Source organism: Peromyscus eremicus, chromosome 8a (assembly GCF_949786415.1).
Source record: "Peromyscus eremicus chromosome 8a, PerEre_H2_v1, whole genome shotgun sequence".
Classification (NCBI taxonomy): domain Eukaryota; kingdom Metazoa; phylum Chordata; class Mammalia; order Rodentia; family Cricetidae; genus Peromyscus; species Peromyscus eremicus.
In genome coordinates, this window is record NC_081423.1 from 97,210,601 (window position 1) to 97,235,979 (window position 25,379).

At 52.3% G+C, this 25,379-nt stretch overlaps 1 protein-coding gene across 1 annotated transcript; it reads right to left on the reverse strand.

The window, feature by feature from the left end:
* Window positions 1-273: 273 nt before the first annotated feature.
* On the reverse strand, window positions 274-21,108 carry Hid1 (HID1 domain containing). The gene is made up of 19 exons (XM_059269820.1): window positions 20,972-21,108; window positions 13,777-13,926; window positions 12,514-12,684; window positions 11,842-11,955; window positions 11,162-11,268; window positions 10,838-10,954; window positions 9,131-9,353; window positions 8,964-9,020; window positions 7,630-7,770; window positions 7,354-7,444; window positions 6,981-7,132; window positions 6,793-6,871; window positions 4,848-5,012; window positions 3,266-3,493; window positions 2,834-2,940; window positions 2,285-2,365; window positions 1,641-1,732; window positions 1,342-1,500; window positions 274-1,088 (listed from the first exon to the last, which is right to left on the reverse strand). Exons 1-19 carry the CDS (start codon window positions 21,035-21,037, stop codon window positions 1,025-1,027), a joined length of 2,364 nt encoding a protein of 787 aa, XP_059125803.1. The 5' UTR covers window positions 21,038-21,108; the 3' UTR covers window positions 274-1,024.
* Between the last annotated feature and the right edge of the window lie 4,271 nt (window positions 21,109-25,379).

Here is a 25,379-nt window from a genome sequence, read left to right on the forward strand (position 1 = left end):
CAGGCCCCCTCAACACTGGTCCTGGCTACCCGAGGCCATGCAAAGAACTTAGTCAGGCCTTGGCCTCTCCTGTGTGGGCTTTACTCTGAGCAGCCACGGCCAGGCACTGGGCGACAGAGCCCAATCCTGCAGTCCCACACCCCCTCCATCAAATGACAGATGATGGTTCAGTCATAGGGCAAGAGCCCTCAGGGGATGAACTCTGGGGTGTAGAGGCCCCAACTGCCCTGAAGATAAGAGCCGCAGCCAGGCACAGAGGCAGAGCACAGAGAGAGACATTTTATTGTGTAAAGTGGCCGATTGTACAGAGCAAAGATTGTACTGACACAAGTTGGGGCAGGGGAGACCTAGAGGCGGGAGCTGGGGATGGTAGAATGTGGTACCCCCACCCCCCGGGCAGTAGACAGGGCAGGGGCACTGACATCCTTCAGGCCCCACCAGTCAGGCAATACCCACTGGCCCAAAGACGGTAACAGTGGACCCTCCATACCTACTCCAGGTCCATAAAGCACACTCACCGGTCTTGCTTCATAAGCTGCCAGCCCCCAGCCTCCTTGGCCAGCAGCTCGGCCATTCTTTCCCCAAGGGCCCCGGCAGGGAAAGGGCCTAGAACAGTAGTCTCAGGCTAGGTAGGCAGGACTTCCTTCATCATGACCAGATGCCCCAAGGGACAGCACATGGCTCCTTTTTGGGAAAACCTAGTTAGGGGCACTGTGACCCAGCAGCTTCCAGGAGCAGCTGGCACAAGGGCAGGTCTTGAAGGAGGAGCCGGAGTGGGCAAGGGCTCTGGTGGGGCTTGTATCTCTGGAGACAAAGGCTCCTAGGAGAACAGTCTAGAGGGCAGAGGGGCACTTTTTTTCTTTCTCCCTGTCATCTCCAGCCACAATGGGCTCCTGAGACCTGCCATCCAGGACCAACCACTTTACTTGCCCTGATAATGGTCCTTTAAAGCTCAGAACAATGGGTTGGGAAGCCTGGGGTCTAGGACCAGCCCGCCTGGCCCTGTTCCCTCAGGTCTCCATCCTCACACCCGCTGGATCTCGAACAGCTTCACATCTGTGTCATACCAGACAGGTGGGTCCACATTCCTATAGAGGGAGTGGGCTGTCACCTTCTAGAAGGGGGAACCTCGGAGCAAAAGAGCTAGGTAGCTACAAGACTCCCCGCCCATCCTGGTGCCCCCACTCTGGGTGAAGAGTGCCCACCTTCAACCAGATTGGTTGGACATTAGTCCCACTATGGGTGGGAAGAACCCAGAGCTAAATCCCTAGTGGGCATTCCTCAGGTATGGCATCCATATCCACCCCAGGATATAACTTCCCTACCCCTCACGGGGCCTACCTCAAGTAGATGACACCCCACATGTAGGTTCGGAACCACATGGCAGTGCCTGAGTTCGCCTGGTACTTCCGGATAAGGATGGGGTGGGGTACAGGCAGAAGTCCCACTAGGGTACCATGCTGCAGGAACCTCAGAATCTCAGATTCGTCCGTCAGGCCCCTAGAGAAAAAGGTGGGGCCTCCAGCATGTTTGTGGAGACTGCACACAGGACCCTGAGGTGTGTGCTCCCCATCACATCCACCCCAAGTCTGGGCCGGCCCCTCTCCAGGGCCACCTCCCCACCCAGCTTCCGGACTCACTTGTCAATACAGATCTTCTCCACCTGGGGGACCAACACCTGCAGCAGGCGCATGATGGTCTGCAGAGGCAGCTTTGACTTCCAGGACAAGATCTGCAAGAGCCACACCCAGAGCTATGGGACAAGCTTGACCTTGCCCCAGAGCCAGAGGCTCCCCAGGACAGGAAGTGTGATACTTCGCACAGCATGGCCTGCATCAAGCAGGGCCTGTGAAGGGGAACTGTTGCTAATGGGAAGAGCCCAGGCCATGCTGAGCAGTGCCACAGGCCAGCTGCTGTGCCTCGTGCCTTCCGGAAGACTGTCCCCTTTAATCCTCACAATGGCTGGATGGCACGATCATAAGGATGTTTATTATCCCCATCCAGAGCAATCAGTGGGGCTCACAGGAAACACACAGGGAGTGGAAGCGATTTGGGGAGGAACAAGCAAGGGTGATTGACAAAGGAATCAGTCCTGGGCAACTGCTGAAAGGTCAGACAGGAGACGAGGTCACGCAACTGGAAGGACTGTCCCTCAGCCTGGCTTCTAGGCCAAAGGCCTTTGGTCTCCTTACTCTAGTCCTGGGCTGTAACTCTGACAGACAGACCCTGTTCCATACCACCCACCCAAACCCCAGTTTCCAGATCCTCCAGCGGTATCCCTCACCCAATCTGATGTTGGGCTCCAGTGGCCACTGGCTGATGTGCTGGACAATCGCCGCTGATCTCTCCACGTTTGGCTGGGCTCCTGGTTCCCAGAAAGGAATGGAAGTGACCAGGGAAGGAATGGGGACAGGGTGCAGTTACAGAGTAACTGCATGTCTCCTCTGACCCCACTACAGGGAGGCTAGCTACACCAGAGAGGTGGGTCCAGTCCTGTACCCTTTGCCCTGGACCCAAGGCCCAGCCCAGCCCAGCCCAGCTCAGTGACAGGTTTAGGACCAGGGGCTGACAGAGAAGGCAGGGAAAGGCTGGCCCCAGATAAGGCTGATGGATGAGGAGCCCGAAGGTCACAGGGCTTTGCTGTGATCAGTAAACAAGAGAGAGGTCTAGAGACGGCCCCCTCCCCCAGTACAGCAGTGACAGCCCTGATTCCCTTGTTCTAATACTGCAACTGCAGAGTGTCCTGGCCTTGCCCGCTCCTACACTTCAGGGTTTAAGAAGAAAGGCAACAAAGTGATGCTCAACACCATCCTCCGGGGTCCCCAGTACCTACCCCCTCAGATGGGCTGCCTTCTGCTGAGCTTGGCTGGGACTCAGGCTCTAGGGATCTCAAGGTTCCATCCTCTGAAACCTGGGATTTCTCTGTCAGCTTGTCAATGCCTGGGTGGGACACAGCAGGGAGAGGGGACATGCCACAGTGCCCCCTTCTGGCCGCAGAGGTAATGTGCTACCCATTCACCGCAGAGGTCCTGTGTCTGCCCTTTCCTCCTAGTGCTTCTTTCAGCTATGATCCCTGTCTATGTCCCTTCCCCAACCCCCATCAAGCTACCTTCCTAGGCCCACCCAATACTTCCACCTCCACATGCTGTGGGATTCCTTTTCCTCAGTTTCCTAGAAGGAATGACACCCCTGAGATCACACCCACTCCCTAACAATGCCATCCCCAACCAAGTCCCACATTCTCCTAGCCTGAAAGCATCCAGACCTGGGGTGGCCACCAGGCTGGTCTTAAGAGTGCCTGGTTCTGCAGGGGCGGCAGGGCGGGACCCCTCCATGGAAGCACCCTCCTGGGAGCCGGTGCGGGACAGGGGCTCCGGTGTCCTCCGCCGCCGCTGAAGGGCCTTGTGGATGGAGGGTGGGTCAGTGGGCAGGTTGGCCAGCTGGTGGAAGACTCCACGCTTACGGATGATGGCGTAGACCAGGTTGGAATTGCCTGCGGGAGGAACAAGTCCATCCTCACTTTGCTTCCCACTCTACATCTGGGATGGCTTCCAGGACTAGAGGGCAGTGAGACAGGAAGAGCTCTTCCCCAGGGATAAGAACTGGTACAGGGTGTACAGAGCAGGACAGGCCCAGCTATATGGGTGTCAGTGACCACAGTAGATATGGGAGATACCAAAAAGTTAGGCTGTAGAGGTGCCTAGTATTAGGCTGTGGGGGATACCAAGAAGTTAGGTTGTTGGGGTGCCCAGATGTTAGGCTCTAAGGAAACAGCTGTGCCCTGAGCTCCCTCGGTATCGTTCTGGTATCTTGAAATCCTCTTGGAGCCCAGTACTGAGGGGGTTCATCTGGCATGGTGGGACAATCCGAGCCCTGTTCTTTCTACACCAACCCAACGTTAACTATGTAGCTCTCTCAGTAACCCATAGAGGAGTCCGGGAAGACACTGTGGTATGCGCCTGTCCTTCATCATCCACCTGCGAGTTCCCACAGCTACGGAGAAGATGCAAAGGCTACCCAGAGCCCTCAGTGCCCCTGTCTACCTCTCTAGTCCTGGGGTGGACCATGCTGCTTTTAGCTTAACATCCACCCCAGGGCCCTTCTCACATTCCCCTCCCATGCCATGTTTCTCTGCCTGCCTTACTCTCATTCATCACTCATACAGACCTCTAAATTTTACTTATTTTGGAAAAGAGTAATAATCGCTCATATTTGGGTTGCTAGATGCTGTGCCGAGTGCTTTTTCTGTGAATTACTAATCCCCCCAAAATCTCTGAGAGGGCCTGTTTTGTGGTTTGTTTTTTGTTTTGTTTTGTTTTTGAGACAGGGTTTCTCTGTGTAGCCCTGGCTGTCCTGGAACTCACTCTGTAGACCAGGCTGGCCTCGAACTCACAGAGATCCACCTGTCTGTCCCCCGAGTGCTGGGACTAAAGGTGTGTGCTCTGCAAGAGGGACTTACAGCAGTGTCGTTATGAGGGGACCAGGCCTGACATACTCATGGCCACAGAGCACATGGGCGGCAAGGTCTGGATTGGCACCTGTGGTACTGGTCAGGCACCTGCTGTGACAGCCCAGCAGGCTCCTGTCACTCTGAGTTTTCCAGCTACCCAACTCTAAATGAACTCTTTAGGGTCAGGCTGTCAGCCTAAAGCCTCCCTCTGAGACTCCATGCCCCATCTCTGAGCTCCAGGAGGGATGAAGAACATTATCTTTGAATTCCCCACGACAGCTCCCTATACCCAGGTACACTGCAGGTGCTTAATAAGTGCACACTGAAGGACCGAGCTAACAGGCAAGGTGCCTAGGCTAGGGCTTCCCGTAAGCTAAGCCAGGGTCTCAGGCCTCACCATCAAACTGGTACTGGATAATGTTGTTGAAGACCTCCAGGAGGAAGAAGACCAAATGGTGGTTCTGGGACGCGGAGAAGAGGAACCAGGTGGTAGAGAAGGCCTCCAGCAGGTGTAGCAGCTTGTTGGCAGTCACCATGGACAGGCTCTTGAGGTAGGGCGAGACTGTAAAGGGAGGGAGTCAGCTTGTGCTGGGCCATCCCTGAAAATTCCAGGCCAGGGCAGAACCGCTCACCTCAACCGATTCCCCCTGTCCCCAGCTCCCTGCAGAGCCCCCCAAAGATGACAAGGCTCCAGTGCCCCCACCACCCCGCACCCTCAAAGGCACACTCAGCTCACTTCTCCCAGACATCACCCCAACACAGAGAGACGAGGGACAGGGACAAGGATGTAGATAAAGGAACTAGGGTTTAGAGAGGGCTATAAACTGAGCCCAAGTTCCCCAGCAATAAAATGACAGGGTAAGGGTGCTCACACGGGACGGGATGGGACATCTTTCAAGAGTGACAAGCTGCTGTCATTAGATACATATTCCTCCGGACAGCTTTGTGAGGAGGAGTCAGAGAGGAAACCGCACAGCTTGACCTGTGTGTGTCCTTGTCACCCTGCCTTTCTCCCTGGCTCCCCTAAAGGCCCCAGAGGGTGGGGACAGAGACCCTCCTGGTCACACAGCCTTTCTCAGAGCTGCCCATGCTCGTTGGGCACTCAGTTAGGACGTGTAAAATAGAATCAGCAGATCAATGAAGGGAAGGCGCAGAGCTCCCAACCCCACTGGAGGCCTTAGGAGCCACACTGCCGCCCCAGACCCTCGAAGTACAAAGCACAGCATGGCCAGCACGTTAGCTAGTTTTTACTGCCACCCTGACACAACTTAGTCACCCGGGAAGAGCCTCAACGAGGAATTGTCTAGATCACGTTCACGTGTGGGCACGTCTGGGGGGGGGGGTGTCTTAGTTGTTAATTAAGGTGGGAAGAACCACTACGCATGTGGGTGGTGCCATTCCCTAAGCTGCGCCCTGACCAGTTAAGAGTAACAGAAGCTAGCTGCACCCATGCAGCCAGGCAGCAAGCAACCATCTGCTAGTTTCTCTGCTCCTGGCTGTGGGTGTCATGTGACCAGCTGCTTCAGGTCCTGCCTTGACTCTCCCTCAATGAAATTGTAAGCCACATAAACTTAAGGGTCTTTGCTTCAGCAGCAGGAATATAAACTAGACCTATCAATGAACCACACTGGCCAAAAGACATCCACCAAAGCCATTCTGCCCAGCCTACTGCCACTCACCTTGCTGGACCCCCAACTAGCCTGAGCCTTCCCTGCCACCATCCCCAGAGAGCAGCCCACAGCCCTTGAAGATGCTGTTGAAATCCCCACACTGTAACTCCACACCAGCCCAAACCTGTACTACCCAGTAAATAGCCAGCAGTCAGTCACATGCGGCCATTAAATGTCTGCAATACAGCCAGTCTCCACTGAGATTTCCTGCGTGAACAGAACACACACAAGACCTGGAAGACTGGATATGAAACAGAACACAAACTGTCTCAATAATTTTTAAAGTTTCTTCATATCTAAGAGGTGGTATTTTGAATTTAGACGATTAGATAGAGTGTATACTAAAGCTTTTAGAAATTTTATTTATTAGTGTGTGTGTGTGTGTGTGTGTGTGTGTGTGTGTGAAGGTCATAGGACAACTTCGTGGTGTCAATTCTCTCCTTCCACTTATACGCCCGACTTGCGTGGTAAGAGCTTTTACCTGCTGAGCCGTTTCATAGACTCTGAAGCTTTTATCACCTGTCTTGTTGCCCCTTTACTGTACTAGAAAAATTAGCAGTAACATGCGGCTGGCTATTCCAGGCGATAAAGCCAGGGGCCTGCCTGCTGGTTGGCCTGTGGCCTGGCGCCACCTGCTGGTGAGCATGGGGAAGTTAGGCTCCAGGCCCCTACCGTTGACCACAATGGTGAGCAAGCAGTCAAACAGGGGTTGCAGCCGCTGGTGACCACTGGTGATGATTTTGTGGAATACCTATGCAGGGAGGGAGAGGGACTGTGTGAACTACCTACCATCTCCAGACTCGGCCAATAAGAGAATGTCACCCCCATGCCCCCAGGACTGACCACACACACCCCCTTACCACAATGAGCAAATCTGCATGTGTGCCGGTGAAGACTGGGATGTCCATGGGCACTCGCACTGAGTAGGGCTTGTTCAGTCGTACCCCAAAGTTCCTCTCCCCACTCAGAAGCAGCAGGATGAAGACCCCGATGTGCATCAGGCCCACCCGAGCTGAGGCACACAACACAGGAGGTGTCACGTGAGCGGGGGGGGGGGGGGGGGGAGGTGGAGAACTCAGCAAAGACCCATCTCCGGGGGCTCAAAGGAACCCCTATGGAAGGTTAGGACACCAGACTCGAGTTTCTGGGAGGCAGGACAGACTGGCTGGAAACCCCCCCCCCAAACCAAGACCCCGTATCTACCCCAGGATCACAGGCCCACTACGGTCATACATTGATCTGCCCGAGCGTCATTGAGAAAATAGAGGATAGGGACCAGGATATCCAGCACGTCGCTGCTCTTCAGTACAAAGAAGAGGAATTTCTGGGAACGAGAGAGGGGACAAGTGAGCTGGTCAGTGAGAAAGGACTAGCTCTAAGCCGCTCTCTCCCACCGAGGCTGGGGAGACCCAGATGCTGTGCCAGTCTTGGACTCCGTGAACCCTGCTAAGTCTTCAGCTGTGTCCCTCCATGTCTGTTGCCCTTGGGGTGGCCCTGGAGTCCACTAACCTTGTTGAAGTCACAGAGTTTCCAGAAGAGAACGAGCAATTCCTGATGGAACTGGATTTTCTTTGTGGAGTTGGGAAGGTAGGTCTGAAGCAGGGGGTTAGACAGCAGCCGAGCTATCCCCTTGAGGATGAACTGGAAGTCCTGGGAGAGCAGAGCAGGGTTCCTTCCAACCCGCTGCCTACAGCTCTGGACACCCCTGCAAATGTCTCCTCATTCTCCCTGATCTTTATCAATCTCCCATAACCTTAAAATCTCCAATCGAGGGGCCGGGTTTGGACATTACTGCACACACTGGAAAGCTGAGCCTCTGCCTTCTTACCAGCAAGTCTGAGGGTCCCCTATGAAAGGCTGCAGCTCCCAGTAACCCCCAGATGGACCCTTGAACCGGGCTCCCTGACCACCTGGGTTCCTTGTTGACAGGGACTGTCCTTCGCCCTGCCCCCAGCACCCCCACCCCTTTCCCCCATCACACACGAGAAGTGCTTCCAGCTCTCATAGAGCTGTTGTTTACCGGGCACACACTACCAGCTGGGCTAGGCTCTACTTTGATGGGGGGGGGGGGCTGGCAGCTCTACAGTCCCTCACTGTGTATCTGCAGAAGTCAGAGTCCCACGAACTGTAGCACCTTCCCTCTGCTTGAGTCTGCCTGGACATTAAGGCCACCTCTGAACCCCAACATCACAGCAATATTCCTCCTTTGAGAAGCCTTCTTGGTTACCCTGGCCCAGCTGGGGCTATGAGTCCTTTGTTGTTGTTGTTGTTTTTCCCTTCTTTCTTTTATTTATTTACTTGTTTTTGTTTTGTTTTGTTTTGTTTTGTTTGAGACAGGGCTTCTCTGTGTAACAGCCATGGCTGTCCTGGAACTCACTTTGTAGACCAGACTGGCCTTGAACTCACAGAGATCCGCCTGCCTCTGCCTCCTGAATGCTGGGATTAAAGATGTGTGCCACTACGCTCAGCTTATTTTTTTACTTTTAAAGACAGGGTCTCCTGTAGTCCAGGCAAGCCAAGAATGACTGAACTTTTAAACCTCCTGCCTCCGTTTTCCAGATGCTGGCTTTATAGTCACGTACCACCACAGCCTGAGTGTGTAATGCTGGAGATTGAAGTCAAGGCTTTGTGCCTGTTAGGCAAGTGCTCTACCAACTGAGCCACACCCCCCCAACTCCCATCAACCCTTTCTGTGCCTCGAAATCTCCCAAGTATTGCCATCACTACTTTACTTAGGGTGAGCATGTTCTTTCATGCAGGGGGACAGGGCTCCTCTATCCCACAAAGCCACAGCCACTGGAGAAGGTGGGCAGATAGACCTCCTCCAGCTGTGCCTGACTCACCTCCTCACGATGAATGCGGGACAGGTAGTTCACAAACAGGTTCTCAGGCCCTGGAGGCTGCCAAAGGGAGGACCATGGTGAGCAGACCCTCCACTCTGGTCTGCCTGGGTAATGGCAGTTGAACCCCCAGGCACACCATGGGGTCCCTCCCTCCATCCGGTCCTTACATCAGCATCATCCATGGCAGTGCCCGTGGTGGTGCCATCCACAGTAGGGGTGGTGCTGGTGGCACTGTCATGGTCCAAGGTGACGATAAGCACCTGAGCAGCCTCCTCCACCAGGGGCTCCCGGTAGTCGGAGAAGAGCAGGTGGTTGTAGGGGATCCCGTAGCCCACAGGGTCATAGGCACACACGGTATTGAGGAGCGAGGTGAAGAGAGGCAGTGCATGTCTGCAGGGGAGAGCAGAGCAGGGCTGCAGGGATGCTCCCCTGGGCACACATCTCCAGCCACAGAAGGAGCTGCTGAGCTACTGGGCTACAGGCTGGAACCTGGGAGGCAGAAGTTCGAGCTTGTCCCTTCCTGAGTAGATAAGGCCCTCCCTATCCATGCATGTGACTGGCCCTGACCAGGGCCAGGCTGAGCCAAGAGCAGAGGAATCTATCAGAGTGAGGGACTCCTTGTGGAGGACATGCTCACACCCTTTTCAGTTCTCAGGGGCTTTAGACAAGGGGTTAGAAGTGCAGGGGAACGCAGCTTCCCCTTAAAGAGAAGAACCTAGTTCCATCCCCCTGCTCCCAAGCCACAGGATGACTTGAATCAGAAGGTGTTAGGGTTCAAGATCCTCATCTTACAGGTGAGGAGATTGAGATCCAGCAGTTAAGTGGGCAAAGAAGGGTGGCAGTTTGCCTGATGCAGCTCTGAGAAGAAACTCTGGCCAGCCTCTGATTGTGACTGGTCTTGAGGGGTCACTTGGGAGCCCTTCACTTCTGAGGATAAAGAGAAATCCAGCAGGAAGCCCGCAAAACGCAGAGGAGGGGAGCCACGATATTCAGAGATCAGAGTCCAGAAGCAGGAAAGCTACAGGTTTTAGAATGTCCACGCCTGTGCCAGCATCGCGGCCACAGCTGGAGTGTACGTTCCAAATACTGTGTCGCAGTGATGACTGTGTGACACCCACATGTACTCATAAGTGTCCCTGTATCCCTTGAGTGCCCACCATGGTCCAGACCTCTCCATGCATCAGGGTGGTCCTCAGACCCTCCTCTCCACCCACTGACCCAAAGGCCACATGTGGCTGGCACTGAGTACTATTGAGTGGTTGGTCCAGATGAAGCATGCTGGAAGTACAAACCACACACCAGATTTGGGGAAAGAAGCATGAGAGAAGGAAATGCAAGTGATCTTGATAGATCCATAAACTCATTACAAACTTAATGCTCACTTTTAAAAATATACTGAGTTAAATAAAATATATAAATTAATTTTCTTTCTTTTTGCTTTTGATTCAGGGTCTTATGTACCCCATGCTAGACTAAAACTCACTAGTAGCCAAGGATGACCCTAAACTTCTTGTTTCTTCTGCCTCCACCTCTAGAGTGCTGGGATTATAGTTGTGCACCATCACACCCAGTCACATGGTGCTGGTGGTCAAACCCAGGGCTCCATGCATACTAGGCAAGTACTCTGCACACAGAGATACATCCATCAAATTCCTCACATTATATTTCTAATGAACAGTGTGATTCCAGATGGACAACCTGGACCTGGGCCACTAAGGGTTCCCCAGGTTTGGGGGCCGTGATGATGGTTCAAAGGTGTAGCTAAATTATGGTTTTATGCCACCAGGGGGCAGCACCTCTCCTCAAATAAAGCCAACCGGGCTGGCTCTCCTCTTAACTCCTAAGTGCCTATGGAGACTAGCGCAGCCTCTCACCTGTTTTCTGTGGAACAAAAGAACTGAACCCAGGGGTTGGTGCTGCCACTCTCTGGAGATGGGGGCAGGTACATGGCCTCTGAGAAGCATGTCAACAGCAGCTTCAGCAGCTCCATCCTGTAGGAAGGACCAGGAAGGGTACATTAGGACCTGCCCCCTCTAGGAGGAAGCTGCCAACACTACCCACCACCCTGACCAAGGTCCATGGGAAAAATGACCCTGTTCCTCCCTGTAAAGCCGAGGCTGGATGATAAATGGGCTGGGTCTTTTGGAAGACCCTGTGGGCCTCTGAGCTATGCAAAGCCCAGCCCGGGTCCAGCTCACCGGTTCATGTCATGGATGTAGTTGGGCTGTGGAGAATGAGCAAAGCCCACACCAGCCTCCCAGATGTATTCACAGCTGTCCAGGGAATGGACATCTTCTGCTGAGTCCTGGGAAGAGGGAGTGATTGTGGGGGGCGGGGGGTGGTGGTGTAAATAGCCACGTGAGGCAGGCCCAGACTACCCAAGCTTCCCACTGTCTCTAGATGCAGCACCATACCCCAGTACTCTCCTAAAGACAGCCCCCACCATGCCCTAGGTCCTAATGTACGAGGAGAGAAATGAATGTTGTCGGATTTCTTTGGGAGCTCACTTCTGTACAGTCTTCTGTTGATTATTTTACTTTCTGAGTCCAGTCTGAGGCAGGGAAAGGAGGAAGAAGGTTGGGGGAATAGGGTGCGGCAAGTTGAGGGGAGAAAGCACTCCTGGTGGAGTCCCTGAGTAAAAAGTCGGGCTTCCTGGTTCCGGCCCTGCACCCTCCCACCTCAGGCAGAGAGGACAATGAGTGCTTGTGCAGGCTGCCTGGGAGACAGGGTCAGGCGGGACACCAGCTGGCTCCTCTCCAGCTGTGCCACTCCCACCCCACCCAGGATACGTACACCTAAGGGCCTTGCTCTCTGAACCTCCCCTGCTTCTGCACCCTGTCTCTCCTGGCCCCAAGAGCCCGGCCCGGGGGTGTCTCACCACGTTGTTCCTCCGGTGGCTCTGCACAGTGAAGTCTGGGCAGAAGAGAAGGTCGGCAATGGCCAGGAGCAAGGACTCGGCCAAGGGTCGAGCGTTCTCATCCTCCTCTTCACCCTGCTAGGAGAGACGCAAGCTGTTCAGTGGAGGCTGGCCAGGGAGAGGTGGCCCCGGGGCTTGGGGGTGTAGAGGACGGGGACCGGGTCCCAGCAGGCATGCGTGGACAGAGGGAGGAAGAGGAAATGGATTCCTGCTTACCCCAAATCTCCCTTAACCAGAGGAGAACAGAGCAGACACAGGAATTAGGGAACAATGAGGAAACGCCCCCCCCTCACCAGGGGTGCCGGGCACCAAGCTCAAGTGTCTCAGCCCTCTTGGGAATCATGGGGTCTCAACCCTTGGCACTTGCCTGGAGATAAGCCCAGAGCAGATGGGGTCTGGGAGAAGGCAAGATGGTCCCTCTGGACCTTCTAAAGGCGTCACTGGGCCCTATCCCTGTACTCCTGCTCCAGGATATAGGGGGCAAAGGCCCCTTGGGAGGAAAACTGAGGGCTGGAAAAGTTGGTACTGGCTCCTCCCCCCTCCGTGGCACCCTACCCCTAGTCCCCATCCCACACTTCCTAAATAGCAGGTGCTCTGCCAGGGTCCTCCCACCCCCCTGGCAGGCCCACAGACCCCGCCACGCCCTGCCCCGGGCACTGTGGACCAGAAGAAGCCCCTCCAGTCGGGGTCCTCGAAGATGTAAGGCAGCACTCGGGTGAGCAGCCGGCTGCAGTTGAGGACGACCTGCTTCTCCTTCTCTGAGTTGCAGCCACTCTCTGCTCCCTGTACCAGTTTCTCCACAGCCTACGGGACGGACAGCAAGGAAGGAACATGTGACGCGGTCCCTTGGGTTCAGGCCACCCAGGCTGTAGAGCTAGTTCATGGGTGGTGAGATGGGGTTAAAACTCAAGCCTTTAATCCCAGCACTCAGGAGGCAGAGGCAGGTGGACCTCTGTGAGTTCGAGGCCAGCCTGGGCTACAGAGCGAGTTACACAAGAAACCCTGCCTCAAAAAACAAACAAACAACAAAAAACCAACCCAGAGCATCAGAATAGTAAAGTCCAGTTCCCTGGATGACCAAGACCTCATCTGTGGCATCCCTTCCTTGAAGAGTGTGTACCCACACTTAGGTACATCTTATTTTCTTCTGAGGGCCTCTTTTTCTCCTAATCCTTTTGTTTAACCCTATTTTTTAAAAAAGTAACTTTTTTAAAAATTTAAAAAAAAAAAAGGACAGGGGCTGGAGGGATGGCTCTGAAGTTAAGAATGTGTGTTGTTTAACCAGATACAGTGGCACACACCTTTAAGCACAGGGCCCAGGAGGCAGAGGCAGAGGCAGGCGGCTCTCCCTGAGTTCAAGGCCAGCCTGGTCTACAGAGTGAGTTCTAGAACAGCCAGGGCTACACAGAGAAACCCTGTCTCAACAAAACAAAACAAACCCCACTTGTCCTTGCAGAGGACTCAAGTTCAGTTCCCAGTACCTCCATGGTGGCTCACAACCATTCATTACTCCAGTTCCAGGGAATCCAATCCTTCCTTTGTTCTCCACAGGCATCACACATGCATACGAAACATATACATGCAGGCAGGCAAAACACTCACACACACAAATAAATCTAAAAGTTTTTAAAATTTGCAATAGAGAAAATAACAACAGCATCATATGGGGAAAGCAAAGTGAGCCAGTGTGTGGAAAGAGCCAACCAAGGCGAGGAAAACCACTCCTAGTGGCCATGGTTACTTTCCCCTCAGCCCTACCGAGGAGAGCTTGATGCAAAGAGACTGGTCCTCCAGGACCTGGGATGAGATGCTCCGAATGTGTGCCCTGTCCAGACTGGGCCACTCGACCACCCTGGGAAGCGGGGACGCAGCAGTGAGGGGCCAGATAGCCCTTACCTTGTAGCACAAAGTGGCCAGGTTAGAGGGTGACTCCTCTCGCACAGCCCGGATCTCTGCTGCTGGTACCAGCGCAAAGACATCTTGCACCGAGGTGGCCGTGTCTGCCCAGAACTGGTCCCAGAAAGCGTCATCGGTGGCTTCCACGGGCTACAGGGGAATCCAGTGTTCAGAGTTACACAACTCCTTCCCGACAGTCACTGACAAACCCTGGCAGGGAGACCATAGGCCCTACCCTCCATCCCAGCCAGCACCCAGGAGCCTCCCAATCTGGATGAAAAGCTTATTCAGCTGCCACAAGACGGGGTCAGAAGTGAGATAGATAGATGTGCATGGCCAAGGCAGTCAGCTAGGTACTAAAGCCAACTGAGTCCCCAAGGGTTTGTGTATCCCCAGCAAAGTCCCCATGCACCTCTGAAAGAGAAACTGACATCCTCACCAGGCCATATCCCAAGGCCACACCAGGAGGTCAAGTGTCTAGGGTCTAGACGAGGGCTTTCCCCACAGGAAGATAACGAAGGGTATATGCACTCCGTATAGTCACCAATGCTGTCTTCTCTCTCTTAACCCTTTCTCAGCACATCCACCAAGTGCCAACCCCAGTGAGCTCACGGACCCCTCCCCACATGCTCCTCTCAGCGCCCACTGCTGGCCCACACTGCAGTTCCAGTCACTTTCTGGGAGCTCCAGCCTCCAAAGCTACCCCTCTTGGTGCTGTTTGTACACTGTCCCCCTGTATGTAAATGGCCACAGTCACATACAGGCCTTTGGGGTCCCCACCGCCTGCCGAATCAAGTCTATACAGCAGCTCAACTCTGTTGAGAGAGTGCTTGTATAGCATGCACAAAGCCCTGGAATGGATTTCCAGCACTGCACACATTAAAACTGGTGGTGAGGGCCTATAATCCCAGAGCTTGGGAAGATTAGAAGTTCAAGGTCATCCTCAAATACATTGTGAGTGAGTTCAAGGACAGCCTGAAATTCAATTACCATGTCTCAAAACAGCACAACAAGCCAGGCAGTGGTGCACTGGACAAGCAGAGGCAGGCAGATCCCTTTGAGTTCAAGGCCAGCCAGAGCTACACAGAGGAAACCAAACCAAATCTTTTGCTCAGGCTGTCCCCATTTCCCAGCATAAGCTTCTCATTTCAACAGTAATTACAAAGTCCTACAGGAGCTGAGCGGTGGTGGCGCACACCTTTAATCCCAGCACTCGGGAGGCAGAGCCAGGCGGATCTCTGTGAGTTCGAGGCCAGCCTGGTCTATAGAGCGAGATTCAGGAGAGGCACCAAAGCTACACAGAGAAACCCTGTCGTAAAAAAAAAAAAGTCCTACAGGTTTGGGGCTTGAGACAGCTCAGCTGGTAGAGCTTGCCACCAAACGTGATGACCTGAGTATTGAACCAATACTTATCAAAAGGAGTAAACCAACTCCCACACATGTGACTTTGCACAAATGTAAACCTTCCTCATACACATACACATACACACACACACACACACACACACACACACACACACACACAGAGGTTTTTTTGTTTATTTTAACAGGCCGGGTGTAGTGGCCACACACCTTTAATTCCAGCAGGAGAGAGGCAGAGGCAGGCATATCTCTGTGAGTTTGAGGCCAGCCTGGTCTACATAGAGTTCCAGGATAGCCAGAGCTACATAGTGAGACCCTATCTCAAAAATAAGCAAACAAACAAAATCCCAAAGGTCCTATTGAGACAGCCTTAAAAAATATATATGCTGATGGGAGCCAGAGAGATTATGAGGGCTCAGAGGTTAAGAGTGTATGCTGTTCTTCCATGGGATTCATGTTTTGTTCTCTGTAACTCCAGTTCCAGGGTATCTGATGTCCTCTTCTGGCCTCTGTAGGCACATGCATATTTGTGGCACACACACAAAGAAATGTACATAAATAAAAATAAAAATTTTAAATATAAACTTTGTGGTCTTTGAATCATATAGACAGTCCCACAAGTAAATGACCAAGGCAACCAGTTTAGATGATAAATTTCATTTATAGAAGTTCACTCCCCACCCTCACCCCCCTCTGCATAGTTTTATGTCAGTTTGATGCAGACCGGGATCATTTGACAGGAGGGAATACCAATTAAGAAAATGCCTCCAGCTGGGCATAGTGGTGCACACCTTTAATCTCAGTACTTGGCAGGCAGAGGCAGGCAGATCTCTGAGTTTAAGACCAGCCTGGTCTACATAGTGACTTCCAGGACAGCTACACAGAGAAACCTTATCTTAAATAAATAAATAAATAAATAAATAAATAAATAAATAAATAGAAAAAAAAAGAGAGAAAGAAAGAAAATTCCTCCATAAGATCAGGTTGTAGGCAGGTGCTGTTGGATGGTCTGTATGTCAAATTGCTCTGACTGGTCAATAAATAAAACACTGATTGGCCAGTGGCCAGGCAGGAAGTATAGGTGGGACTAACAGAGAGGAGAATTGAGAGAACAGGAAGGCAGAGAGAGACACTGCCAGCCGCCACCATGACAGGCAGCATGTGAAGATGCCGGTAAGCCACGAGCCACGTGGCAAGGTATAGATTTATAGAAATGGATTAATTTAAGATGTAAGAACTAGATAGCTAGGAGCCTGAGCCATTAGGCCAAACAGTTTAAATAATATAAGCGTCTGTGTGTTTATTTTATAATTTTATAAGTGGGCTGTCGGACTGCCGGGGCTTGGCGGACCCAGAGAGAAAACTCTCCAGCTACAGGCAGGCCTGGAGGACATTTTCTTAATTAGTGACTGATGAGGGAGGGTCTAGCCCAGCTATCACTAGGCTGGTGGTCCTGGGTTCTAAAAGAAAAGCAGGCTGAGCAAGGCATGGGGAGCAAGCCTGTAAGCAGCACTCCTATGGCCTCCGCATCAGCTCCTGCCTCCAGATCCTGCCCTGTTTGAGTTCCTGTCCTGACTTTCTTTTGATGAACTGTGATGTGGAAACATCAGCCACACAAAGCCTTTCCTCCTCAGGCTGCTTTGGTCATAGTGTTTCATCCCTATGTACAGGCCCGCTCCCACCTGGGGACCTCCAGCCCCAGTCTCCACTCATCACCTTTTTTGTTTTGTTTTGTTGTTTTTCCAGACATGGTTTCTCTGTGTAGCCCTGGATGTCCTGGGACTCACTCTGTAAACCAGGCTGCCCTCTTACAGAGATCCCCCTACCTCTGCTTCCTGAGTGCTGGGATTCAAGGCTTGTGCCATCATCACCTGGCCAAATCATCCCATTCTTGACTCGGGTCTAGATGGGCTTGCTGCAGCCCGGCAGCCCGGCAGCCCGGCAGCCCTTTGTCCCTGATCTTGCAGTTGAGGCAGATGGCAGGTATGCTGAAGTTGTCATGAATCCTAACAAGGCTGAGTGCCAGGGGGCTGCCCAAACCCAAGGCTGGGACTACACGCTTTACCAAAGTGCCCACTCCCTGAACAAAAATCCCCCCACTCCACTCTGGGGAGTCCTAGGGTAACTAGTGGCTGCAGCCTCAGTCCCAGAACTGGTAGAGCAAGTTAGCCGGAGGTAAACAAAGGCCAAGGGAGAGGCCCTGGAGCTCGGGTTTGCTGGACCTCAGCTCCACAGTCATCTGATACATATGGGGGGTGGGGATGGGCAGGAGCTGGGGACTCCAGTCCTAGAGGCCTGGAGCCAGAGTGGAGTGGGAAGTCATCCTCATAAAGCCTGTGGAGCTCCCCTTACAGGGAGCATGTCTGGAAATCTGTCACCTCTGATGATACTCAGCCCACCTCCCAGGTAGTCACCACCCTTAAAGGGGCAGAAGCCCAGCTGAGCACAGATGGACCTGACCTCTGACCTCGTTCATTAGGCAAGCATCATGGACTGAAATCCAAATTCGACTTAAGAGGGGCCTTAGAGGTCAAATCTAGAAGCAGAAGGGAAACTCTTCAGAAAGAAACTATTATCTTCCTGCCCACCCCAACCTTTTTCATGTAGCCAGGGCTAGCCTGGAATTCTCTGTGTAGACCAGGCTGGCCTTACAACCATAACCCTCCAGCCTCAACCTCCCAAGTGCTGGGATTACACCATACCTGTCTGGAAATCAAACCTTCACACCTTCACATCCCCCACTCCCTCTCATAATGGAGACCAACAAGGGATCTCAGGATTCTTCAGCTCAGCTTGCAACCTCCTCCCCTGATCCCACTGTGCCTTAGGCATTTGCATAGGCTGAGGGAACCAGATGTAGCTTTTAAAAATCAGTTTATACCGGGCGGTGGTGGCACACGCCTTTAATCCCAAGCACTCGGGAGGCAGAGCCAGGCGGATCTCTGTGAGTTCGAGGCCAGCCTGGGCTACCAAGTGAGTTCCAGGAAAGGCGCAAAGCTACACAGAGAAACCCTGTCTCGAAAAACCAAAAAAAAAAAAAAAATAAAAATAAAAATAAAAATAAAAATCAGTTTACTTTTTATTTATGAGTATCTCTCTCTCTCTCTCTCTCTCTCTCTCTCTCTCTCTCTCTCTGTGTGTGTGTGCGTATGCACATGTATGAGGGTGCCCACAGAGGCCAGAAGAAGGTGTTGGATCTCCCAGAGCTGGAGTCATAGGCAGTTGTGTGCCACCGGATATGGGTGCTGGGAACCACTCTTCATGTGAAAGAATATCAAGCCCTCTTAACCACTGAGCCATCTCCCCAGCCCCCAAGCTGTGGCTTTAACAGTCTCCTTCTAGGGTGGGGGTGGCAAGGGGGCAAAACCAGCTGTGATCTAGCCTGAGGAGGATGATCTGTCCTGACAGGTGATCAAAGTGTTCTAAGCACACACTTGCGTGCGTGTGAACACACACCTATCAGCTCTTACCTCAAATAGGCAGGATCGGGCGGTGGCGGGGGTTGGGGGTGGGGGGAGTGGATCTCTGATCCTGTAATGCCCCACTCTGGGGCCCCAGCCAAGTAAGGAGACAGGAAACAGCCAATGTTGCCGGCCTCAGAGTCAGGGTTAAGCCTGGCCCAGGACTGGCCACCAGGGCAGGAAGAAAACAGGATGTGGGGCAGGAAGGCAGGGAAGGCTGACCTGTAAGCGCTCAGGCCCGGCTACAGGAGAGAGTCCACTATCTACTGCCTAAAGCACAACCTCTGAGGGCCTGGAAGTGCAGGAGTCCTGTGATCAGCACACCTGAAGCACCTTGGGTCTGCTGAGTGAAGGTCCAGGAAGACCATCTCAGATCCTTGAATCCCAGCTGCCCAACGCTGATTACTACAGGGTCCAAGGCTTTGGCCCCTCCCACCTGATGCTTACGAAAAGACCCAATGGGCTGGTGAGATGGCTCAGCAGTGAAGGCTCTTGGTAAAAATGCTTGGTAAAGGCACTTCATGCTTGCTGATATGCAAGGCTAACAACCTAAATTCAATCCTTAGGATCCACCTGGGGGAAGAAGAGAGCTGACTCCCACAGGTCAGCTTCTGACCCCCACACATATACCATGGTGCACATGTATAGGTGCATATACACCTATACACCTACACACCTACACACACACACACACACACACACACACACACACACACCAAAAATAAATAAATAATATAAATTGAAAAGGGGGAGGGGAAGGGGTGGGGGAGGAGGAAGACGGAGGGGGGAGAGGGAGGGGAAGAGAGAAGTACCCCAGACTGGGTCTCCAGCATACTCTAGGCCCCGGTCCCAGCAACTGACTGTCTTCAGCTAAGGAGGACAGACCATCTCAGCCAGGAAAAGAGAGATGGATGTAGTACTCAGGGGCAGGGGGTGCCAAAGCAGGTCACTGCCCACCTTCCTACATCTGTCTGAGTTCATCCTGCCCCCAAAAGACCTGCTGAGCCCACCACACCTTCCAGCAGGCATTAAACGCGGGAGACACCATCCCCCTCCCCGTCGCCCTATACGGTGCAAGGCACCCCACACCACCCTTTTCTGCTGCCCACAGACCCAGAGTCTCATCTCTGAGGTTCTGGAACAAGTCATGGGGAGCAAAGAGAAGTTCTGGTTTTTATCAAGTGCCTCTCAGCTGGAAATGGGCTCTCTAGACAGAAGCCCTGGCATTTCTCTTTTCAGACCCTGCCCTTTCCGATGGTGAGTAGCAGAGTGTAGGAGTAGAGGTCTGCCCTCTGAGGCTATGACTGGCTGACTGTGGGAAGATGGCTCTCCTGATCCCACTCAAACTGGCCAAGAACAATATAGAGCTCTGAGAACAGCAGGATGGGGGTAGGGCTCCAGATGGCAGGTGGTCCAGAGTCCTTTGACAGTCAGGGCCCCCGAGAAGCATGGCTGGGTATCTCTATGATCACAGTAGCCTGGTTCCGGGGAGGGCAAGGAAGGAGCCTTGCTGGGTCAAAAGGTGTGTGCTGGAGATAGGAGGAGGCTTCTGTGACACTTGTGGACTCAGGGGGAAATGTGGGAAGCATGGATTGGGATGGAGGTACCTATGGCTCCCTCTCCAACAGACTAAAGACAATCTAGGAGTCCCTCCTCATGCCGGAACCCGGAATCCCCATTTCGGGTACCAGAAAGCACAGCCAATCAGCTCCATCAGGCCTGGAGAAGCCCCTGGAGCATCCCTAGCTGGAAAGCTGGTTTCCCTAGGCCTGAGGACAGCTCCTCTTACCCGGCTGCCGCCGCCTGCCACTCTGGGAGCTCCCAGGAAGACCTGGGCCTTCCCTGCCCGCAGGCATCTACCAGGGCCCAGAGAGGCCGCCGCTGCCACCGCACACCAGCTGTTTTCCCCGACCCTGGCAGGCGCCGGCCCGGCTTTGTTTGCATTGAGTCAGCCCGGGTTGTGCGTCCGGGACCGTGGGCACCGAGGGCAGGGAAGAGAGCAAGGCGATGGATGGGTAGGTGGGAGCGGGAAGAGGCTGCCTATGCGAGGTTGCCGGCACTGGGGGGCGGGACAGGGGGCGGATAGCGTTGTCGCCGCCGGCTTCAGGAGTAGGCACACGTCAGCCTAAGGTGGCAGCAGCAGTGCCCGGGAGAGTGTTCCCAGGGGAGAGGAGGCTTAGGGTGGGCTCCCAGAGGTAGAGATGGAGCCCTGAGGTACAGAGGGAAGATCTCGTTCCGGTGCTGGTCTCAGCATCCCCCTCTGGACTAGCCGGTCACCCTCCGCTCCGGTGAGCCAAGTTCACCCCAGCCCCCGTCACTGCCCTGCCCCCAAGCCGGGCAGGTGGATGAAGAGGCTGGGCCCCCGCGCGCACCTGCGTCTTGGTGGTCAGCTGGATCACTGCCTTCCGGAAGTTCAGCTTGGAGTCTGCGGACCCCATGTCGATGGAGCCCGCTCCGGCCAAGCCCCGGGTTCCGACTCTTCCGCGGACTCCGGCTCTGGTTCCAGCTCCAGCTCCAGCTCGGCGGCCCCAGCTGCTCTCGGAGGAGCAGAGCTGCGAACCCCGCCCGCCGCCGGCGTCGGCCCCGCCCCTTGTGGCCCCGCCCCTAGATCCGCCCCCACGAGGCCCCGCCTCTGCACCTGCCGTTCAGGCCTCCAGAGACGAGGTCCAGAGTTCTCTGGGGAGCCCAACTCCGGGTCCTTCAGCCCTTCATACTACAACCGAGTGCTGTCCCTATTCCATCGCCCCCTTCTGTCCTTCAGTCCCCGAGACCGAAATTCTGGCATCTCATCCCCTGACTCCACTTTCACTCTTCACTCCGCCTCTGTCCGGGGCCTGCAGTTTCTCCTCCAGCCACTCTGACTTTCCTGCTTCCATATTACTACTATTATTGTTGGTGTTTGAGCATTTGTTTTTTTGGTTTTTCTTTTCTTTCTTTCTTCTTTTTTTTGGGGGGGGGGGTTGTTGTTGTTGTTGTTGTTGTTTCTCTTTCTGACCTGTCCAACCATCGATCCAGCCCTGCAGTTACTCTAACCACAGCTGCAGGTTTAGCCCTTGCTTGTGTGGAAGAAGGGGCTGACTCAGTGTCTCGGTTCCAGTAAGGCAGCTCAGCACCTAGCTGACGGTGACCCCTCTCTGGTCCGATGGCTTTCCTGGCTTTCCTGGGAATCCTTGGAATGCAGAGGAGTTGGTATACAACACCGTGTCCCTGTAGAACCACATCACAGAATCTGTTCTTAGGAGAAGAAAGGAGTTACCCATGGTATAGCCCAGTACACTTTGTTTTGAGAGTTTTATCTTAGGGCTGGCCTCAAACTCACTGTTACTGATTATGAACTTTTAGTCTTATTTCCCAAGTGCTAGGATCACAGGCGTGCAAACCATCCTTGGTTTTATGAGGTGCTGTAGATCGAACCCAGGGCTTTGTGATGCTAGGCAAGCACTCTAATTATTAAATTAAGAATAACAGCTGGATACATAATAATAATTGTTGCACGAATCTTAAAAAGTCTTATTAATGAAAATAAACCTGGAGCAATGTATTGGGGTGAATATTGGAAGATCAGAGAAGCAGAATAAGCCACAGCCACCTCACCTTGCCAGTTCCTCAGCTGATCTTGTTTCCTCAGACTGGAAGTCTCTGAGTCCTCATCCAGAATGAATCTCAGCTGAACTGTGCTGCTTAAAAGCCTAAAAGCTTAACCAGCCTCTAGCTCCTCATCCTCATGCCTTAAATACATTTCTGCTTCCTGCCATCACTTCCTGGGATTAAAGGCATGAGTCACCATGCCTCGCAGTTTCCAGTGTGACCTTGAACTCACAAAGATCCACGCGGATCTCTGCCTCTGGAATGCTAGGATTAAAGGCATGTGTGCCACCATTTTCTGGTCTCTATATCTAGTGGCTGTTCTGTTCTCTGACCCCAGATAAGTTTATTAGGGTGCACAATATTTGGGGGAAAACAATATCACCACAAATAATAGCTAGCATACACCTGAAATCTCAGAACTCAGATGAAGACAGGAGCAGAAACCACTGTCATCCTTGCTACATAATGCGTTTGAGGCCAGCCTTGGAAAAAAACAAAATCAAGCCCAGGTCCCCTCCCCCAAAAAAGTGATGCTTGGTCTACATAACAAGCCAGGACAACCAGGGCTATGTAGGAGGAAAAAAGTGATATTTCCCCACACCAACAACTTACTGTGTCTGGAAGCTTCTTGGAATTCTGGATACTTCAAAACAAGGCAACTTTTATCCCAAACAAGAATCCTGAAGTTGGAGCAGGTGTGGAAGCAGGGAGAGGGGGCACAGTGTCACCTCTTCACAGAGCAGGCCACAGCATTGGGTAGCTCTAGCTTTTCTTCAAAGGTGTGTTATCCCTGACCTCAACAAAATCCTGGGCATGCCCTAGGGCTTTTTTTTTTTTTTTGTCACTTCAAAATAATAAATAATTTCTTTATTAGGAAACAAACAAACAAACATACTACCTAGCCAGGTCTGGTAGCAAAGGCCATTATTCCCAGCACACAAAAGGTGGAGGCAGATGGATCTCCCTGAGTTCAAAGTCATCCTGTTCAACATAGTTGGCTCCGGGCCAGCCAGTGCTACATAAAGAGACCCTGTCTCAAACAAACAAACAAAAAATACCTGGGGACATTCCACAGCACTCAGCAGCAATGCCTCCGCCCTGTGGGCTTGTCAGAGACTCCTAATCGGGCTGTCAAGTTTTGATTTTCCAGCTTGCCCTAAGATAGTAGGAAAGTACTCTGCCTCTGTGGCTTAGTTGGTTAGTGGAATCCGCTATTAACTGATTAACTGAAAGATTATTTTTGTTTCTTTGTTTGTGTGTTTATTTGGAGACAGGGTTTCACGTAGCTCAGGCTGGCCTGGGACTCCTTGTGTACCTGAGACTGGCCTTGAATTTCTGATCCTCCTGCCTCCACCCCCTGCGTGTTGGATTACAATGTGTGCTGCCCTTCCTGGCTACAATATACTACATTACCATTTATAGACTTTCTGGAAACGGTGGAGCCGTGGGAGCAGAAAACAAACCGGTAGTTGCCGTGAGCTGGATGTGGGATGAGTGGACTAAGAAAGGTAACGAGGGAACTTTGTGGGGCAGTGAAAACTTTCGGTTTGATTGTTCTCATAACCGTATGCCTCAAGAGCATGAGTTTTACTGTATGTAAATTGTACCTCAATAAACTTGACTTTAAAAAGGAAGGGCAATGAACATGGGATATAGCTTAGTTGGTAGACTGCTTGCTTAGCATGCAGGAGATCCTGGGTTCCATTCCCAGCCCTACAAAAAATAAAGAAAAATAAGCTGGGCGGTGGAGGCACACGCCTTTAATCCCAGCACTCGGGAGGCAGAGCCAGGTGGATCTCTGTGAGTTCGAGGCCAGCCTGGGCTACCAAGTGAGTTCCAGGAAAGGCGCAAAGCTATCCAAAGAAACCCTGTCCCAAAAAACCAAAAAAAAAAAAAAAAAAAAAAAAAAAGAAAGAAAGAAAGAAAAATAAAAAGAAAAATAAAAGCTGTTGCAGCAAAGAAATTAACTCAACACACTAGTCTCTCTACTATTGATTACATGTAAAGTTTTTACAGTTAAACATTTTAAGAAAATAATCTGTGTGATAATCTGTGTGTGTACACATACCATTAGTAAATAAAATAGCACTTTTGAACACTTACAGAAATTACTCTTTCTTTATTAATGTGACAATCTTCCAGAAGGTCTTAGCTATGAGAAAGTGTGTTATGTACTTTTTTTGCCCAGGATAAAAGACTCATTTGTCTATGGCTCCTGTGGCCCTCTCTGGAGTCCTTTCTCTAAGTTCAACCATCATCCATCCCACAGATGCTAGGTGCCAGCTGCCATTAAAGGGGCTAGGACCTAAGCTATGCATGTTTCTGCTGCTAAGGAAACAAGACACAAAGGGCAATGTCTGCCCGGAGGCCCTGGTGGAAACAGGTAAGGAAAAACTGGACGGAGGAGAGAATGATTGAGTGTGTTAGTAAGAGCCCAGCTGGAAACAGATGGAAGACAGGGTACTCTAAGGGTGCTCAAGGGGCTATTCACAGGGAAGCGTTATGAGGTCAGAACGGGTCACTGAGACCCCTAAAGGGCAGGGGAAGAAATTGTTTCCAGCACCCAGGGAAAGGGAGCCCACCATAGGAAAATTCCAACAGAAGCTGTAGTCTCCCAGAAGAGAACGAGATAGTGAATGGACACCCCACTTCACTCCTCTTTTGCTTCCAACTTCCTGTCAATCAGGTGAACCCACAGAAAGCAGAAGGCTAAGAGAACCATTGATGGTGCCCAGGAAAGCTCAGCCATCCAGATATGGAAAAAAGTGGAAGAGACAGAAGGAAATCTACAGAGGCAAGTGGAAAATTTTCAGCATCCAGCTGTTAGGGAGAGCAAGCAAAAGGAAGGCCTGGAGCACAGAGAGCCTGGTGTACACATCCAGAGACCTGGTTGTCCAGGAGAGAGAGAATGGTGAGAGATAACATTTGAGATATCCCAGGAGCAGACTACAGAGAGCTACATACAACCTGATAAGCTTTAATTTTATTGTACAACCAATAAAAAGCCTTTGAAGTAGAGAAATGATGTCACCAGATGGTATTAGGTCTTAGCAATTTGTCCTGGCTGAGGCAGGAGGAATAAAGTGACCTGCATGCTGAGAGTAAGTAGGGAGGTGAGTTGATAGGGCTGAGCCAAAGCAGTGGCAGGAAGGACGGAGGTGAGGAATGCATTTGGAATTTGATGGGCATTTT

Excerpts from the sequence above, each read along its gene's own strand:
- Hid1 (XM_059269820.1), bottom strand. The coding sequence starts at position 21,037 with ATGGGGTCCGCAGACTCCAAGCTGAACTTCCGGAAGGCAGTGATCCAG. Across the intron at positions 6,872-6,980 it reads ATGCAGATTTGCTCATTGTG|GTATTCCACAAAATCATCAC; the intron begins GTAAGGGGGTGT and ends CTCCCTGCATAG. Across the intron at positions 1,501-1,640 it reads GAGAAGATCTGTATTGACAA|GGGCCTGACGGACGAATCTG; the intron begins GTGAGTCCGGAA and ends CTTTTTCTCTAG.